This window comes from Microtus ochrogaster, chromosome 26, assembly GCF_000317375.1.
Source record: "Microtus ochrogaster isolate Prairie Vole_2 chromosome 26, MicOch1.0, whole genome shotgun sequence".
Classification (NCBI taxonomy): Eukaryota; Metazoa; Chordata; class Mammalia; order Rodentia; family Cricetidae; genus Microtus; species Microtus ochrogaster.
Genome location: NC_022025.1, coordinates 295,640 through 315,735, shown reverse-complemented (window position 1 = coordinate 315,735; position 20,096 = coordinate 295,640). Strand labels below are relative to the sequence as shown.

Below are 20,096 nucleotides of genomic sequence, written 5' to 3'. Positions count from 1 at the left end.
AGACAGGGTTTCTCTGTGGCTTTGGAGCCTGTCCTGGAACTAGCTCTGTAGACCAGACTGGCCTCAAACTCACAGAGATCCACCTGCCTCTGTCTCCCAAGTGCTGGGATTAAAGTTGTGTGCCAACACCATGCCCAGCTAGATTTGAACTCTTGATCTTGAGTTTACCTCCTAAGTGTTATAAATGTTCACAACCATGCCCAACTCACATCTCATTTTGAATTGAAACTCTTAATTAAAGTACTCCCTAGAACATTCACAATGGTAACAACACAACCACCTGCAAATTTAACTCTTCAAATACTAAAGAACTGCTTTTCATTAAGTACATTAGTTTACAAATGAGAAATCTGAATCTCAGGAAAAGTAAGTTTTCCAGTGTTTGAGCGTCATAACTTAGCACTCTGTTGTCAGTTGCTTCAACTATATGGAAACTAAAGGATAAGGGTCAATGGAACCAAGGAGTTTGTGCCATCCAAAGACCCAAGACTCTTGAATTCAGTTTGATGCTGACATCCATATTGCCTACTAGCATGTTAGAATGTCTTTTGTCTGCAACCTTTTAGAAAGTTTTACTAAAAGTCAAGTTTTACTATTGGCATCACTCAACTCTGTAGACTCTGAAAACACACACACATACACATGTACACACACACACACACACACACACACACACACACACACTGTCTTATTCCTTGACAGACATCACTGGCATCAACAGGCAGAGTTCCCTTGAATATTACTCTGAAATGGATAGTAGTCCCTTAGATGAGTAAATTCAGTTTGGTTTGCAAAAACCAAACTCTTGGCCCATGTGCTAACATTATCCTAATGATTTTTTTTTTTGGCTCCCTTTTTCTTTTTTTTTAAAAAAATATTTATTTATTTATTATGTATACAATATTCTGTCTGTGTGTATGCCCGCAGGTGGGAAGAGGGCACTAGACCTCACTACAGATGGTTGTGAACCACCATGTGGTTGCTGGGAATTGAACTCAGGACCTTTGGAAGAGCAGGCAATGCTCTTAACCTCTGAGCCATCTCTCCAGCCCCTATCCTAATGATTTTAAACCCTAAATTCCTCACCTCACCAGAGCCTGAGGGCATTTGTGCCTGTCTGTGTCATCAACACCTAACAAAGTCACCACTATACAGTAATCAATAATTTTAAGTGAAGGATCAATAAGGAAACTGCTTCCCGCTAAAGTTCTTCTGTTTGCTTGGACATATTTTAAGATGTAAAGTAATGCCTTTAGTGGAGTTCAGTCTCCAGGTTCACTTATCTGATCATGCTGGGCTTTCAGTCAGCGTAAAAGGGGTACAACGCCAACTTCTAGGAACTTAAACTCTTCCAAGGTATGGCAATTAATTCCTTAAGGCACTTCCCTGCTTTAATCTTCGTCAAATAGATATATCCAGTGTTTACTCTGGGAAGTTACAATCAGGTCTTTGGTCTCCTCCTTAAATCTTTGAGGAAATTATCAGTTAGGGGGAAAAAAGCATCCAAGTTATATAAGCAGTTGATGGGCAAAAGCAGTGGGCATCTAGCCACCTCGGTCATCCTGTTTCACATGCTACACAGTTCTCTTTAGCTCTGTCCCTTTCCCTTCCTTTTATTAGAAATATGATGAGAAAAATGTGCATGAAAATTTTTAGAAAAAAGAATCCTCGGAATTCTGTGTCACTTGTTTTAGTTTAGCCTGTTCATTTTGACCTTCTCCAGATATGAGTGGTTCTTAATAACAAGCAAACTGCATTGAGAAACAACGGGTAGGATTCTGGCCCCCTGCCTTCTCCGTGTGCTTTATAAAAAGTCATCTTTACCATTTCCACTACGAAAAAAAAATACACTTTTAGTGCAGGAAAACTTCAAAATACAAGAAGTTTAAATTTTAAAAGCGTCATCTAATTTCCACCACTAGAAAGGAAGAGCCTTTGATGTTTCAGTGTGTTTATTTCTAGTTTCGCAGAGACTGGCTCACTTCACATAGTTCATATTATTACGCTGTTACAATTTCTCCTTGCCCTTTTCCTGGCAGCATTAGCATGGGTATTTTCCGGTGTTATTACAAACTCTATAAGTGATGTTTATATTCCTACTCTCTTTAACAGACCGTATCACATGAAGGCAAGGTGGCTCAACACATCGGGGCACTTGTCATGCCAGCCTGGCAACACAAGTTCAATCCCCGGAGCCTCTGAAAAGCTTGAAAGAGAATACCAACAATATAAGTGCCCTCTGGCTTCCGTGCATGCACGCTCTCTTCCACAGACACCATATACTAACGCCCATACATAACAAAAGAACAAAGTTTAAAAGAGAGATTGTTATTTTCTCAGCCTTGCACATATGGTTAAATATTGATGCCATTTCTCATTTTTAACAGAAGAAAATAAGGCAGAAATAGACGTATCTGTGCTTTATCCTTAATCTTTTACTTCTAATCACTTAAGATAAATTTCCTCAAATTGAATTAATGGATCAAACATATTTAAGATATATATATTGGCTACATTGTTTCTCTATTCATCTTAATGCCATCTTATTTTATTTTTATGAACATTCTATAGCCACACTTTTTCAAAATACATTTGTGCTTTAATTTGTGCTTCTTTGTAGCTATCATGAATATTTCAGTATTCAACTTTTTAATTTTTAGTGTACTATTTCCTTTTATATATGCATTGCCTATTTTTATTTTTTCCCAGTTATATTTGAGTCTTTGTATTATTCTTATCCATTTGTCTCTGGTTTAGCAATGTTGAAATCCACACACCTAGAGGCTTGTCCAGAGCTATCCAGCAACAAGTGATGAAACTGGAATTAGATCTTTCTTAGCCCACTTCATTCTCAGCCCCATCCAAACTTACTCCTTTGTTCTACCAGTCTCTTAAAAGTCTTATAGTAGGTACAGAAGATAGTGCCTTCCTCAGGGGGATGATTTCCTAGTGGAGTTTGAAAGATAATACTAGAGGATCTTCGAGGAGATGTTTGGTGACAGAAACTTCACAAAGCTAAAGCTAATGCAGGCAGCTAACCTACTAGACCAACTTCAGTAAGCTGTTGCTAATGCTGTACCCTCAGCACATGGTATTTTAATAATATATGCAATCTTTATGTGAGCCACAAATAACAAAAAACCCCATCCTCAGATAAAATTCTGGTATTTACCAAATTAAAAACAAAGCTAACTAGGAGTGGATGAAGGGTGGAAATCATCTCTGCCTAGAATATTTTATGAATCTCTCAACTTTAAATTAAGTTACTTTACAATTATCACCGTCTTACTTGAGTTGTGACTGCTGCTTTATAGGCCCAATTGAGAGCAAGACAACCTCTTTGGAAATTACCAAATTTAAAAGTTTAGATTTTTCTTTAAACTAAAAAAAAATCCAGATTTATTTGTTTGTTTGTGAGCATGCATAGAGAGGTCAGAGAACAGCCTGCAGGAGTTGTTCTCTTCTCCCCTGTGTTCTGGGAATTCCACTCATGTTGTCAGCCGGGTGGGAAGTGCCTTTGCCCAATGGGAAATCTTGCCCAGCCAAGAGTTTAGATTTTTCTGTAAAGCAAAGGACATGGTCAACAAGACAAAACGACAGCCCACATTGTAGGAAAAGATCTTCACTAACCCCACAGCAGACAGAGGTCTGATCTCCAAAATATACAAAGAACTCTAGAAATTAGTCACCAAAAGATCACATAATCCAATAAAAAAAATGGAGTATAGACCTAACCAGAAAACTCCCAACAGATGAATGTAAAATGGCTGAAAGACTTTTAAGGAAATGCTCAACATCTTTAGCCATCAGAGAAATGCAAATCAAAACAACTCTGAGATTCCATCTTACACTTGTAAGAATGGCCAAATCAAAAACACTGATGACAACTTATGCTGGAGAGGTTGTAGGGAAATGGAAACACTTCTGCATTGTTAGTGGGAATGCAAGCTAGTACAGTCCCTTTGGATGTCAGTGTGGCGATTTCTCAGAAAATTAGGAAACATCCTTCCTCAAGACCCAGTAATACCACTTTTGGGTATATATCCAAAGGATGCTCAATCATGCCACAAGGACATGTGCTCAACTATGTTCATAGCAGCTTTGTTTGTCATAGCCTGAACCTGGAAACAACCTAAATGCCCCTCGATTGAAGAATGGATAAAAAAAAATGTGGTACATATACACTATGGAGTACTACACAGCAGAAAAAAATAATGACAGCTTGAATTTTTCAGGCAAATGGATGGAGCTAGAAAACATTATTTTGAGTGAGGTAGCCCAGACACAAAAAGACAATTATCACATGTACTCACTCATAGGTAGTTTTTAAACATAAAGCAAAGAAAGCCAGCCTACAAACCACAATCCCAGAGAACTTAGACAACAATGCAGACACTAAGAGAGACTTACATAGATTTAATCTACATGGGAAGTAGAAAGTAGAAAAAGACAAGATCTTCTGAGTAAATTGGGAGCATGGGGACCTTGGGGGAGGGTTGAAGTGGGGAGGGGAGAGGCAGGGGGGAGCAGAGAAAAATGTAAAGCTCAATAAATATCAATAAAAAAAGTTTGGATTTTTCTAATGCAGGATTTTAAAAAGCAATCCGATGGTAATGTGAGTTAGGGTACAGTCATTCAATGTCCTTGTCACTTAGATAGTTGTATGTCTTTCAAACATAAAAGTCAGTTACATATAAATGGGTGGACACTGTAATATTGTGGATCCTTTATTGTTAGCACAAGTGAATCATCTGCTTTGCACTGGGATCCTGTGATAGTCTTTTACTCTCAAGTCAAGTAAGTTCATCAAGGTGAACTTTGCTCCTCTTTCAGAATATATTAAATTTGAACTCAAAGTAGAAATAGAAGAGCTAGGAGAAGAGGAAATTAATTCTTATCGAAATCAAGGAAAGAGACACAATTCACAAGAGGGTCATGAGAAGAACTTGAATAATTAGAAATCTTAGGAGAACACATGTTAGTTTTACATTGCTGTCATGAAATATCCCAGAGAAACATTCAAAGTAGAAAGGGTTTATTTTGATTCATGATTATCAAGATGTCAGTCCACAGGCCAGGCTGAAGAGCATCATGGCTAGGATTATGTGGTACAGCACAGCTGTTCACATCATGGCCCTCAGGAAACAAAGGGAGGCAATGAAGGGAGACTAGGAAAAACATAATTATGAGGATAGACCACCTTCCTGGAACTAAGTTCCACCTTCTAAATTTCAGTGAAACCCCAATAGCCCAGCAGAATAGTAACTCACCACTGGATCAATCCACTCTTTAGGTCAGAGCTCCGTGGCCCAAGCACTCCCCAACGCCCAGCCTCTAAATCCTACTGCATTGGGTCCAGGTCTTCAACACAGGGAGTTCACATGTAGGAAAAGCAAGAGGTACAGTGCACTGGCTGAAATGGAATGAGCATACATGTGTTGGGAGAGATGGTCTAAGGAGGTGAGGCAGAAGAGTAGGATGACTGTGCTACCGTCCTTAAAACCTAATAAATTCTTAGATGGGCTGTAAGAGGCTGTTATAGCATTTCCAAAGCGTAGTCCTAAGGTGAGAAGTTTCATGAGATTCAAACTGGTAGGGCAAAAATGTCCTACAGGCATGTTCTAGTGTAGGGTGGCTATAAGGGTGAAGGTGTGGGGTGGTACATGCCTGTACGCCGGCATTCCAGTGACTCACACTGGGATACTGAACGTTCAAAGCCAATTTGGAAATCTATATTGAGACAAAAAATAAGGAGGGAAAGAAAAAAGGAGGATCGTTGTCACAGCACCTTCAGCCCTGGGTCTGATGCTTTTTGACAAATGCTGTAGACCTGCTTCTCCCCGGGAACTGAGAACAGCAGGGATAAGAACAACTCCATCAGTTCGTGTGAGGATTAAATGAGTTTATCCTGTTGATGTGCTTGGTGCAGTTTCTCCTATGTGACCAGTGCTAAAGAAATGTTAGTTACCGTTGTCCCTTCAAGTGTGTACAGGGCAAACATAGGAGAGGCGCAGCCTCTAGTGAGACAGCAAAAGCACCAGCGAGACTGGGAATGCTCAGGATGAATGTGAGGATTTACATATGTTTGCCCTAGGTAGACTACAGGTGCCATACCTGAGAACAGCCAATTAGAAAAGAGAAAAACAATGCCCCCCCCTGCCTAAAACAAACAAACCCAAACCAAGACGAACAAAACAACCAGTGAACTGTTAGAAGGTCTATAACAATACTAGTTGTTGTTTTTTTTTTTTTTAAATCAGTTACAGGTACCCTCCCAAAAGAGTCAAAGCAAGGATGTTTTTGGGTAAAAAGTGGAAAAAAATGGCTTTGAAATATATTAAAGGAAGAAGTAACACTTTCACACTCTGCAGCAACAACAGCAGGGTTTTCTTTTTCTCAATGGTTGCAGCAAGTCTAGAGGCAAGGGTACAAGTTAGATAATGAAAGTTAGCGCTTACAAAACAACCACTTTCCTTAGGTTTTACAAAAGAATGAAACAGGGGATTGAAAACTGCTCTTTGAATTTGAATTAGGAATATTGCTTTTACTTCTAGCCAGTTTGAAAAAAGATCTCAGAACGAATATAAACGGTGAACACAGAGAGAAATAGCGACTAAAGTAATGTGTTAAAATTATGTTTAGTAATCCAACTGAACTGTAAGAATTTCAAATGCCCTGGAGGAACATGAACATTGATTTGATAGCTAAAAGCTCAAATTTTCACATAATTTCAAATACCATTGCTACACCGTAATGATCCATTTATATACTGGAAATCTTCCTCTTTGTTTCTGGTTGGTTTTGTTTTTTGATAAAAGATAAACAGGTATAACTGAGAAACTATGAAATATACTAAAGAACATCTTCCGCACTGGGATTCTTTTCAAGGAAGGGAAATTTTAGTGACTGGGCAGGGTCTGCATTGTTTAATTGACTATCGGATGTTAAGCACAGAAGGTGTCCTTTAAGTTTCTTCGTGCAGAGAGCCAAGTGCAGATCTGTACACAACTAACTCCTTATATGGGTGCGTGTGTGCCCATGTAGAGAAGCGACTCTTATAAGTGTGTCTCTGATGATTCCTGAGATATGAGTTTGTCAACTCGACCTTTGTGAGGGGAGCCCAGGCTGCGCATTTCGTCTAGAAATCCAACCTGTTTCGCAATTTCTCCTGCAATAATCCTTGAGTCAAGCTGGGCCAGGAGCTAGTTAACCTCCTGGTCATGCTCGCTGACTGGGCGGGACTGTGTCTGGGCGTAGCTTGAGCACACCAAATGTACTCTCCTGTCCTCAGAAAGCCCGAGCACACTCAAGCAGCGGTTTCCAGGAGCCGCTGTCCCCATCTTCCCAGGCTCCGCTACACTCAGGGTCGCATCTTACAAATTCCACGTCTTGGCGGACTTTGCGAAGGAAAGCGGAGGTAGAGACTCGAGAGGTAGGCAGTTCCCAGAAAGAGTTCCTTGCTCTGGATGCCTGAGCCTGGTCCGGGGGTGGGGGGCATGGGCCTCGAAAGTCCGTTGGGAACAAGTGGCCACAAGTCGCTCCGGAAGCCCCCCGGCGGTGTTTCGGCGCCAGCCCGGGGCGGTGGATCCTGCTGCCCGGCTCCAAGCCGCGGGCGGGTGGAGGAGCGCACTGGGGCCGAGGGAACCGGGCAGGAGGGGCGGCAGGATTCAGAGTCCATAACACGGTCCACGTGAGTGACTCTAGAGTTTCCCGGATCCGGGGCTGAGTAACTCCAGACCCAGACCAGGAGCATCAGGGCGGAGCTCCTCCTCACCGCTGGGCTCCGCTGGGCAGTGAGGTCAGCCTAGGCTCTGGGCCCCCGAGGGCATGTATTTGGCTGCTGAACTGTGTTTTCTCCCCAGGTTGTGATGGAGCTTGAAGAGGACCTGAACGGAAGAGCAGACAAGAACTCGAAGATGGGCAAAAAGAGGTAGCGAATTGTTTCACTTTCATACTTAACATGTCTTGTACATTTGAGCAATTAGTTTGTAGCCTCCGGGACTGCCCTAAATGATTAGTGGTTGGTATTTCAACCTTTAGAAACAAACCAGTCCCTGGAAGGAACTCCTCTGCTTGGAGCAGCCCTCCAGGTGTGTGTGACGAAGGAGGCTCCTGTTCAGCCTCCAGGCTGGCACCACTCACACACCCTTTTAGTTTTATAACCTCAGCTTTATGAGCACTGTGGATCACTCGTGCACCTGTGCCATATGCTGCTTGGGTCTCTGCCGTGGTCCATTATTTTGCTTCTGATAAAGAAACTCTGTGGAAATCACCTGTTTGTGGCAAAAGAAAGAGAGGCAAACGTTACATTTTGTTTAGCTGCCAATAGCTGTTTTTATATAAAGTGGTTGTATTACCACAGAAAGAAAGAAGCTGTCTTGCAGTCAGAATTCTCCGAAGGCTGATTAACTGATTAGAACCTCAAGGATGGGGAGAGGTAGGAATGTTGCTGGTCTAGAACCTGCTCACAAATTATCCTAGGCAGTCTTCGGCCCCTATAGTACCCTCATTGTCAGCCTGCCCTAGTCTTCAGCCCCTATAGTACCCTCATTGTCAGCCTGCTCTAGCGTTCCCACAACTGTCTTAGCCAAGCAGATCCCAAGCATCCCTTAACACACACCCTAGAATGTCATCAGATACCCTCTGAGACCGAGAACTGACTGCCTGAGGAACCCACCAAACACACTGAAGTGCGCTGGTCATGACTCTTCCTTTTCAGCCCATCAGAAGGGAGATCAGAAACAAGCTCTCCTAGTGACATATCTAGTTTGTGAATACCATTACTCAGCACTCACCTCTATCTGGACTCAGTCTGAAGCACATACAACCACAGTACAGCTGTCCCTTAAGAAAAACCAGTGTCACAACAAAAGGGGGATTCTATTTAAGAGATACTAAAGAAATGTGTTGTGTGAGCGCTAAGTCGGAGTTCAGTGAAGACAGAGAACACACTCGGGAACTTTGTGGGTTGGATTTGAAGTCATCTCAGCATTGAGGTTAAGTTTCTTAGGTATGATAATGATAGTGGAATGTCTGAATATTCCACTAATATTTCTAATATTTTCAGCTTAATAGTTTTTGCAGAATCTTAACAATTTATAACACATACACTTTGTATGGAAAAATAGTCAAATATTAGCAATTTATGAATCTAGGTCAATTATATACTAACCTTGACAGTTTTGTTGACAGAAAATGGAGAACTAATAATAGTACTACCTGGATTATATGCATTTACATACATTCTTCACAAATAGTTATTTGTTGTTTTTTGTTTGTTTCACAGTATTGTTCAAAGCCAAGGCCCTGCGCACTCTATGCAAGTGCTCTAAAATAATGGTTGATACCTCTGTAAAGAGTGTGCTGATGGGGGTGGAGAATAGTCTAGGGCTGAGAACTGCTGTAACATCTTCAAACCATACAATATCCTAAAAGTCTGAGAGTATCTTACAGTGTGGAGCTCAGCCCTGTAATTAGGAAGTTTAAATTTTGGGTTTTGTTCCCACTGTGGGATTTCATTTTTCTGCAGTCTTCTCCTGCAGAAAAGTCTTCTGAGAGAAAAAAGTTTGCCTTCCTCAGACTTGTTTACACATTGTGTGGGGGATGCTTACTCAGTGCCTGGGATATTAGTATAACATCCCCAAATAGCATCGATTTCAGAGAACGGGAGCATAAAAGGCATAGAACTAAAACTGGGCTGTTCATGGTTATTGTTCTCGTCTCTTTCTGGGTTCCGGGATACTGAATATGCCTGTAGAGAGAATGGGGTGAAATCAAACATGAAGATATTTATGTGTAGTCCGTCCATTGTCCATCTAACTCAAACCAAATGCAAATGACCTCTGACCTTTCCCTTTAGAAAGATTTTTTTTTTTTGCACATGATGGTTCCGTCTGTAAAATGCTTGTCATACGAGTGTAAGGACTCAAGTTCTAGCTACAAAATCCTACATTTAAAAAAAGCTAGGCGAAGCCGGGCGGACACCTTTAATCCCAGCACTCGGGAGGCAGAGCCAGGTGGATCTCTGTGAGTTCGAGACCAGCCTGGTCTACAAGAGCTAGTTCCAGGACAGGCTCCAAAACCACAGAGAAACCCTGTCTCGAAAAACCAAAAAAAAACCAAAACAACAAAAAAAGCTAGGTGTGTCATCTGTGCCTGGGATCCCAACGTTGAGGACCAACAGTCGAAGCAAATTAGACTGTTGATTATTGCTGATTAGTCTAAGATCCAAATTCAGTGAGTGTCTGAAAAATAAAGTGGAGAGCTATTGTGAAAGGTACTGAGTTTTTCCTTTGAACACCATGTTGTCAAACAAAGAGAGAAGACAAATTTACTTTTTGAACTTGAAAATGCATGTAAAAGTAAGGCTTTCCATTCTAACAGTGTTTCTACATAGAAATAATGAAACTGTATGGTGAGTTTACTTTTCATCCTAGGTGGCAGTTACGTGTACTGAAAATGAGTTAGGGAGTCATCTGAATCTGGGTTGAACTTTTATGTCTGAGGACAGCTTTCTGCCTGTTTACAGAGCATTGTTTCTAGACTCCATTTCTTCCCATAATGGTTCACTTAGTGCTGCACATTACCCGTTCACAATCAGATTTCCTCTGAGGCTGATTTAATTATTCTGTTTCTTAGGCTAGTGTGCTCAGCATCTGATCATCACTTTGCTCTACTAGGAAAGAATAATATTCAATCGATAGATAGGATGCCTAGTGATACAATTACTCAGGTGACAATCAAGACAATCAATACTAAAAGCATGAAGAATTTTGTAATTGGAATAAAAAAGTAAAGCATTACTGTTAGTGTGTGTTTTTTTCATTGAAAAAGTGTGTGTGTGTGTGTGTGTGTGTGTACACATCTTGGAAAATTAATAAATATCTAAGGTACAAGGATCCTAGTTTTTACCAGTAGCCATGCTGGCTTCTAAGATATATGCAGACATATTTACATTTAAATCTCATGTCATACTATTAAGTTTTTATTGACTAATATAGACATGAATTTTGTCTTGTCGTTTAGCAAAATCTCTGTAAATTGATTTACTAATTTAAGGTTTGACATAATTTTTAAAGTTTTATGTAATTATTCTTCTGTATTTTCAGTAAAAAGGAGAAGAAAGAAAAGAAACCAGTGGTCAGTGTGTTTACAATGGTGAGTTTCGAATTTCTTACTACAATACTTTCAAATTTATCTCCTCCTTCTGTCCCCTAGAAAAGAAATAATTCATCAGTTTAGGATTTCCTTGGAGACGGTAGTAATGGGTAAAGCTAGACTGGAGGTCTCCTGTTTTCAAAGGAAGGCTGTTTATAATTTGACATCTGGATTGTGACTTCGTAGGCTCCCCTTGTTGCTTAGCAGACACACCTTCTTGCCTCAGCTTCGGTATTACCCTTATGAGTTACGCATCTGTGATCTATGGCCTCCATAGACATCTTTCCTTGTCATGATCTTTGCCATCTAAAAATGGGAGATGGCTACATTGCGTGACATTTTTAATGCTCCTTACACCCTGGCAGGGTCAAAGTCCCAAATATTTACAACAATAAAAAGTAGCAATGGCTTATTTATTATGATGATTTGGCATATGCCATTATTCCTCTGTGCTGAATGGCTGAAAAATGTAAAACTTGAAAGAATTACATAACTATTTAGTTTTTCTGGTTGCATGCTAGTTGTTTGAAAGCCTTTTAAAAGCTCATATGACAGGAATTTTATTTTATCTCTATTTCCTGGAGCACTTCCTTTTTTCTAAGGTTCCATGCAAACTTACCTGAACTGTTCCAGGCCTCGGAGCCTGGGAGAGTGCTCAACCATTTGATCTTGCAGCACTCTTATAATTCACCCATCCATAGGAGATATCTTATGAAGTATGGAGAACTGGAAAGGTGCCGTGGAAAGTGTGTCTTTGTACATTCAATATAAAAATAGATTTAGGTAGGAAAACGGTTTTCTGACTTGAACTGAAGACTGGTTATCTTAGACCATCTACGTCTTCTTCTACTTACATTTCTTCTTGCATGGCTCCTTTGCTTTCACATCTCCACTCCTCTTTTTGTCCCTGTCATTATTGTTGCTGGTGGTTTTGACACAAGGGCTCAAGTATCTTGGCCTCTAACTCCCTGTGTAGTTGAGGATAACCTTGAATCCGTGATCCTCCTGTGTGCTGAGGATACAAGCATACCATGCAGGTCATTACAGAAATAATTCTTGAATCACTAAATGACAGCTTTTTGTTTTAGATTTTATTCTTCTTTAAAAAGATTGCATTCTTATATTCTTGCACAGGAAGAAACATTTATGCTAAACTTTTATGTTGGATTCATTTTTTAAATTTAATTTGTAAATTTACATTGATATGAACATAGTTCTGTCTCATTGGGTTTTTGTTGTTGTCCTGTTTCGGTGCAGGAATCCACTCAGGGCTTGTGTGCGTGCTAAGCACACACTACCAGAAAGCTGCATCTTTAACACTGTAGTTTATTTATTCTAGTTTATAGGTTATAATTCCTTAAAGGCTTGAAATTTTTATATTTCAGAAAATGTACCCTGACTGCTATACAGTTAGTGCTATCAATATTGAATTCAAGCCACAATGAGAGAGAGAAAGAGAAGGGGGTACATACAGAGACACATACACACAAATAAAGAGTTTGCATGTGAAGTCGTGATAATCTCACATGTACAGCAATATGTACCAGACATTGTTACAATTGCTTCCCATACAAGCTTATTTCATCCTTAAGCATTTTCTTGCCCCCAAATACCTATAGGATGAGAATGAAGGGAAAGTATCCTAAGCCTTTTGAAGAGGTGCTGTGCATCTTTCATGTTGTTCTAGTTACATTGATAAAGAGCAACATATGGAAAAAAGGATTTCCTTCATATTTCAGGTTATAGTTTATCACTGAGGGAAGACATGGTAGGAACAGAAACAGAAGCTGTAGTGGAAAGTTGCTTACTGGCTTGCTTCTACCTCACATACTTTTCTTACACAGCCCAGACCCACGTGCCTAGGGATGGTGCCTCTCACAGTGGGCCAAATCTTCCTATATCAATTATCAATCAAGTATTTGCCCTACAGATGTGGTCATAGGGCATCCAATGGACACAATTCTACAGTTTGGTTCCCTCTTCTTGGATATGAAACCAACCAAAATTAGCTAATACAGGTATCTTTCTCTTGTCCCAAAGAGTTGATGTAGAAAACCAGACCCTAACTGCTATAAAAAACCTATAAACATAGGGATATAATCAGAAATTTTTAGGGTAAAATTCTAATACTATTATGATGCTTATTAGTAGTTTCTAGGTAAGAGTAAACTGTGTGTATTGAGGATTTCAAAGAGCCCGAGTGTAATGACTTTTTTTTTTTTTTTTTTTTGTTTTTGTTTTTGTTTTTGTTTGTTTTTTTTTTTTTGTTTTTTCGAGACAGGGTTTCTCTGTAGCTTTGGAGCCTGTCCTGGAACTCCCTTGGTAGACCAGGCTGGCCTCGAACTCACAGAGATCCGCCTGCCTCTGCCTCCCGAGTGCTGGGATTACAGGCGTGCGCCACCACCGCCTGGCCCTTGTAATGACTTCTTAAGATGACTCAGACACAAGATAATGTCCTACTCACAACTACTACAATTAATTAGCAATAATTCCATCTGAGATAAACCTCGTTGGCTATGACACTACCTCCCTGAAAAGCCACAGCTAAGATTTATTAGCAGAAGAATGCAAAGCAAGATCAGTAATGACAAAAGTCACTTGGTGCAAGGTTCAAAGAAATCAGGCATAGGCTCCCAGAGTTATCTACTCCAAACACCCATGTCCTCAGCAGGGCCTTGGAAGCGGTAATAGTAGAAGCACAGGGCTTTCTGTCGGTGACGGCTTCAGCCACAGGGCCAAGGTTACAGCAGATGCACAGTGCTTTCTGTCGGTGATGGCTTCAGCCACAGGGCCAAGGTTTTCACTGGGGGCTGAGCATGAAGGATCTTTCCATCAAGTAGGCACCAAAATTGCAGCTTCACGAGAAAAGCAAGTCATTCAGCGTAATCAACACTGCAAATTGGCCACGGTTACCAGTTGCAGTGATGGAACCTTCCCAGATCCACGTTCTAGATGGCAACCAAGTACCAACCATCTAAGTGGTTCTTTCTAGACATTTCTGAACTCTTTCTGCCTCCGGAGTTAATTTATGTTTAGGAGTCTTGAGAGTATAGTTACAAAGAAAATAACTCCCTCAAAATTTTATGCTAGGTTTCCCTTTATGTCAGGCCTAGTTTTAGTCTTCACAGAAACACAAACGTAGAATAAACTTGAAGTCAAGTGGGGAAACTGGACGCGTGAAAGCGAAAGCAGGCTAAACGCAAGTAGTCTGCAGTTCCCCTGAAGTGAACGCCTCAGAGATTACACGCGCTGCTATCATGATGGCAGATTTTACTCTAAGCTGCCTACATAATGCATCCCATTAGCCACCATTGCACTAAATAGACGATACCATCCGTGTCAGGAACCATCATTTGTAAGTACCTTCCGTGCGCTGTTTGACTTCAACCTGTACTGTGTGAGCTCCTCTCGCCCTGATGCATTGCTGGGCAAAACGCACACTAAGAAGTTAAGCACTGAACTCCGAGTCACAGTTACATAACTATTATAGCAGAGGGTCCAACTTTTGCCCAGCTCTGCATGTAGACTATTACTTTTAAAAACTGTAGGTGTTTATGACAGCTTACGTTTGGTTAACGTAACTTTTCTGAGGCTGAAGACTTCTTTGTAGTGCTCTTATCTTCTGACCATCTGGTCACTGAAGACTTTGCCACCTGGCTTAGTGTCTTCTTCCACTCCTGATCCTCTTACTCACTGTGTGACTTTTATTGTCACATGAATAGCCACCCACTCCTTGACCTTTATGACATTAACCACCTCACAAATCTACGTGAACTTGGATCTGTTCCCTCTTGTTTTTCATGTTAATGCTGATACCCAGGTTTTTTTGGCGTGTTTGTTTAGGCGGAGTCTTGCTGTGTTGTCCAAGTGGCCTTGAAATTAACTTATATTTCTTATTCCTTAGAAGTAAGCGATCATAGGTGTGAGCCAGCACTCCTGGGCCAGTTCTTACCACACATCACTTACTTGGACTTCGGTTCCTACCTCGTTTGCCTTTTCTAGGCCAAATAGAGCTATCATCATCCTTCTTCTTCCACATCCTCATTCTCTGAACGGGGTTTTGCTAGAATGACAAGTCTCTCCAGTCTTAGAATTTGACTTCTATCCCTACCACACTCAGTTCACTCAGTTCAGTGGGCATTTGAAAACTCCGTCTGTCCTAGACACTGTCCTTCTTACTGGCCACCAAACTGTCTCTGGGATGATACGGTGTGGTTTCCTCCCAGAGTCACCTTCGCCTTTTACCAGTTCCTCACCCCTTATCCCCTGAGTCATGGACGAGGCTGGCATTCATCTGCTTCTACACAGACATTTCCAAATTATGTTTGATCCTTGTGCAGAATGCTCTCTCTCACGTCTGTCTTCTGCCCACTTACAGGGATGTTCTTTTCCAGTTGACACCACACCTCCCTTGTCAGCTTCGCTTACCTACTCCAGCCACCCTTTTGTTTTAGTAACCTTGTTACCTCAGACTCGGTATTCTTTGACTCAGCTACAACATCCCCATTCATACTCTGCGTTTGTCAATTATATTTATGGATTAGGACCTGGGCCCTCTCCTTCTAAGAAAGTGTTGGAGGAGGCCACTTGTTGGTTCCCGGCTGCTCATCAGCTCAGCCCCGAAATAATCACACAGAAACTGTATTATTTAAACCATTGCTTGGCCCATTAGCTATAGCTTCTTATTGGTTAACTCTCACATCTTAATTTAGCCCATCTCCATTAATCTGTGCATCACCATGAGGTCGTGGCCTACCAGCAAAGTTTCAGCACATCTGTCTCAGGCAGTGGCTCCATGGCTTCTCTTGACTCCGCCTCCTTTCTTCCAGCATTCAGCTTAGTTTTCCCTGCCTAGGCCTGTTCCCCTATAGCTCTGCTATAGGCCCAAAGCAGATCCTTTATTTATCAATGGTAATCACACCATAGAGAGGGAAATCTCACATCAAGAAAACTTTTGTCTATAACGTCATGATCAAATATATCAGTTTCAGTTACAGTGTCTGGTTCCTTCTGAGGAGAGTTTCTCCTTTATTATCTCTCTATTGGCACTGCATTCATTCTGCTGTGCTGCTTCAGAAGACACCATTAGGTAGGCATAAGATAAACTTAATGCTCTTCTGGTTCTGAAGTGAACTTAAATCAAGGCGTCAGAAGGATTTCATTCCTGATGGAAGTTCCCAAGGTTGCGTTTCCCTTCCCATTTTGAGTTTCTAGGGGGCACTTACATTCCTGTGCCCCCTCCTTCTGTCACTCACCCTCCTGCCTTAGAAGCATCTCTGTGATTACAGAGGGTCTACCTGGATGCCCCAGGATAATCTTCCCAAACCCATAACACTTATGGTCCATTTCATCATGTCAAACAATATAAGAAAGAGCATATCCACAGACAGGGTCTTAGGACTAGATCGTACACGTGTTAGGAGTACCCTCCTTCGTCTCTTGTTCCTGGTTAGGCTTTATCCTCTCAACCACCCCTTCCTACAGTGTCCATGCTCCGGTTTTATACTTCTCAAGATCTACTTGTCAGAGTCACAAGAGGTCACGTCAGTCCCTTCCTTCAGATGTTGTAATGCTTTTCTTCTCTACTTCAGGCTGGTAATGCTCTTTCCTTTCTACTGAAGGGGAACTTGGGAGCAAAAACCAAGCTGTTTTCTAATATACAAATCACTTATGGTATGAGTTGTCTTATTTATGAATTAATCATAGAAAGAGATTCTGCCCTTTCTGTTCTTACTGCAGTGTTCATTCTTTAATGGACACCAAACTCACGTCTACCCAAGCACCTTTGCATGCATACCAAACAAATCCACTAAAGAATCTTTGCATATGCTCTTCTGAATGCTTTGGGTTTTTTTTGTTTGTTTGTTTGTTTGTTTTTCGAGACAGGGTTTCTCTGTAGCTTTGGTGCCTGTCCCGGAACTAGCTCTTGTAGACCAGGCTGGCCTCAAACTCCCAGAGATCCACCTGCCTCTGCCTCCCAAGTGCTGGGATTAAAGGCGTGTGCCACCACCGCCCGGCTGAATGCTTTGTTTAGAGATCCCCACACGATAAACCACTTCCTTCTTGTTACTGAGGTCTTGTCTCAGGGAGGTGTTCCCTGAGCTGTCAGTCTGAACTCACTGATCCTGTCAGTCCCTGTCTGAGTTTGAAGTTTTAGCCTCTAAATGCTTAACCACTTCCTCACTTCTGACACTTCTTCCTGAATGTGTGCTCATGAGAGCGGGGTGTCTTTATGTTCTGTTCTCTTTTGCTCTTCAAAGGTCTAGAACAATCTCTAGAGACTTAATAGGTACTGAGATACTGAGTGGATAGTGACCATATCTATTTCTAATTACCAGCTGCACACAGTTTAAGCTTTTTAAGGACAGGTGACATATGTTATCTACCATTATTGCCAGTACTTAGAACCAAATGCGAATCTTCTTGTGCCTTGTTGAACAAGTTTCAAAGGTTGAGTGTGTGAATGAACTTCCTCTCTAACCCAGGGGTCACAGTAAGGTCACACTGGTAAGCACGCTGTAACTCTTATCTAAACTGTGTTCCTGCCTGTACTATCCACGTTTCCCTGGGACGATTAGCCTTCAGCTTTCCACACCAGTTACCTGTGTTTTGTGCTCATGGTTTACTTTCTCTGTCTTTTCGGTCAGCCTCTAACCAAGTATCTTCCATCTCCTTTTTTATTTTAAAATCCCTCAGCTGCACCCAGTTAATACCTTTATCCAGCCCTGTGTTGCACCTGATATGTTACAACTTTGTCTGCTTATTTTTTGACTGTAAATTCTTATTGTTATGTTTGCAAACCAAATATAGTGATATTTTGTGTTTCATACTACCTTCTTGATAAAAATTTCTGCATTGCATTGTAATCTTTGTAACATCTGTGTGATTTTTTTATTTTTATAAATACCAAAACTGAGGCTCAAATTCTTTAAATTATAATATAATTACATAATGTCCTCCCCCCCATTCCCTGTCCAACTCTACCTGCCGGCCCCTTAAGTCCCTCGCCTCCTCTTTATATTAACTGTTTATATATATTATACATCGATATGTTAATGCATCTTTCTGGGTCCATTTAGTATTGTTTGCATGTATATGATTTCAGGACTGACCACTTAGTATTGGATAATCAATTAGGGGTTCATCCCTGAGAAAGACTAATTCTCCTTCTCTCAGCAGTTCTTAGTCCCCCTGAGTTCTTTGCCTGGAGGTGAGGCCCCCATGGAACTTTCTCCAATCATGTTAGCATGTTTATTGGTACTGTCCTCGTTCAGGTCTTGTTTGGGCAAGTCTTACTGAGTTATCATGAGTAAAGTCTCCCTGTCATTTCTAGGAGACACACCCTCCTAGCAGATTTCCTGGTCCTCTAGCTCCTCCAATCTTCTGCCCCCTCTCTGCAGTGTTCCCTGTGAGACTCAAGGTTACTATGAGATCTTCTACTTGCACACCCCCAGTCTCTTTGCTAAAAAGTTGTGAAGTTGAGACATTTGATGGAAGTTTTCATTCTACTCAACGCTTTGTTACTCCTTTCCCCAAATCTCATCCTTTCTTCCCAAAGTCACAAAGAAATTAGAGAAAGCTGACTTATCTTTCTGTCTCTGTTGCAGAATCCACTCTTAGCTTATTCATTCCAGTCTGAGATGAAGAGAAATACCTCTCCATGCTTTGTAAACCATCTTCTCTTTGCCAAGCCTTACTATGTAAAGTGTCTAATATAAAAGGGTAGAATAGGAAACTTCAGACTCATACACACATCATGTATTGCCAGTGATTATTAACATGCTGCCTTGTCATGTTGCAGTTACATCCACAAGTTTCATGGTATTTCATATGTAGCCTTCTCATTTTATTAATTTCAACAGGTTTTCTGTAAAACTTTTCCTGTAAAATATGTTTTCCCTATTTAGCAAAATGAGCAATACTTCCTTAATATTATAGTTTTTATATTGAAATTTCCAAATTATCTAATAATTATGTTTTATGGTTGATTTGTTCAAAATAAGTTAGTTGGTGACATCATCTTTAGAATGGCCTGAAAGGGATGAACCAGTGGCCTATACATAGAATGCCCCACCTGCTTGTCTAGTTATGTCACTTCCTTGTGACATCATTTGTTGTTTTCTCTTTAGAATGGCCTGAAAGGGATGAACCAGTAGCCTATAGAATGCCCCACCTGCTTATCTGGTTATGTCGCTTCCTTGTGACATCATTAGATTTAGTTTTCCATGCTTGCCTTTTTCTATATAGATGTTACATCTAAATGTTTTATTGCATTCATAAGAAACATTTTTAGTAAAAATATTACATAGGGGAACGTTGTATCCCTTAGGACTCAGGACTCTAAAGACATCAAATGTTAAGGTATTCCCCACCTGTTTAAGGTAATCTCTGATCACTTGTTTAATGTGGTGGTGACAGCTTGTATACACCTCCCCTAGCAATGAAAAAGAATCGTAGGGCATCATGACACTGTCTTGCTACATTTACTAATTTTGTTTACTACAGCTGAGACCCTTTCTCAGGTTCCTGACACAATTACTTCCTTTATTTCGTAGGCTATTACCCCTGCTGACTTCCTGTGTTTTCACCACTTGTCTCTTTGTCTGGCTTACCTGTAAATTTAGGGCATCATTTGCCTGGCATTCTTCTAGTTGCCTTTTCTTTTTCTCTTTTTATCCCAAGGTCAAGAAAAGTTAACCGTCTATTTCTGTTGCTTTGTTTCCAGATTTGTCTTTAGTCCACACATCCCTTAGTCTCTCTACACGAGCTAATTCATTCCTATGACTGCCACTGTAAAGCTCTGCCTCTGATGTGGTGTTTTACTTCTTGGATAAGAATGCAAACCGTGCCGGGCGGTGGTGGCGCACGCCTGTAATCCCAGCACTCGGGAGGCAGAGGCAGGCGGATCTCTGTGAGTTCGAGGCCAGCCTGGTCTACCA

The 20,096-nt window shown here is 41.0% G+C and overlaps 1 protein-coding gene across 2 annotated transcripts in view; it reads left to right on the top strand.

Moving 5' to 3' along the window:
* Abcb1 (ATP binding cassette subfamily B member 1) overlaps positions 1-20,096 on the top strand; it is a 154,005-nt gene that overhangs the window by 70,944 nt on the left and 62,965 nt on the right. The window contains exons 1-3 of one of the 2 annotated variants that reach the window (XM_026784634.1): positions 7,301-7,432; positions 7,863-7,930; positions 11,109-11,157. In XM_026784634.1, coding sequence (XP_026640435.1) covers positions 7,869-7,930; positions 11,109-11,157 — 111 coding nt within the window. In that variant the 5' untranslated portion in view covers positions 7,301-7,432; positions 7,863-7,868. Of the gene's footprint in view, positions 1-7,300; positions 7,433-7,862; positions 7,931-11,108; positions 11,158-20,096 lie in introns of those variants that run through there. The other variant, XM_005358287.3, reaches the window with a different exon arrangement.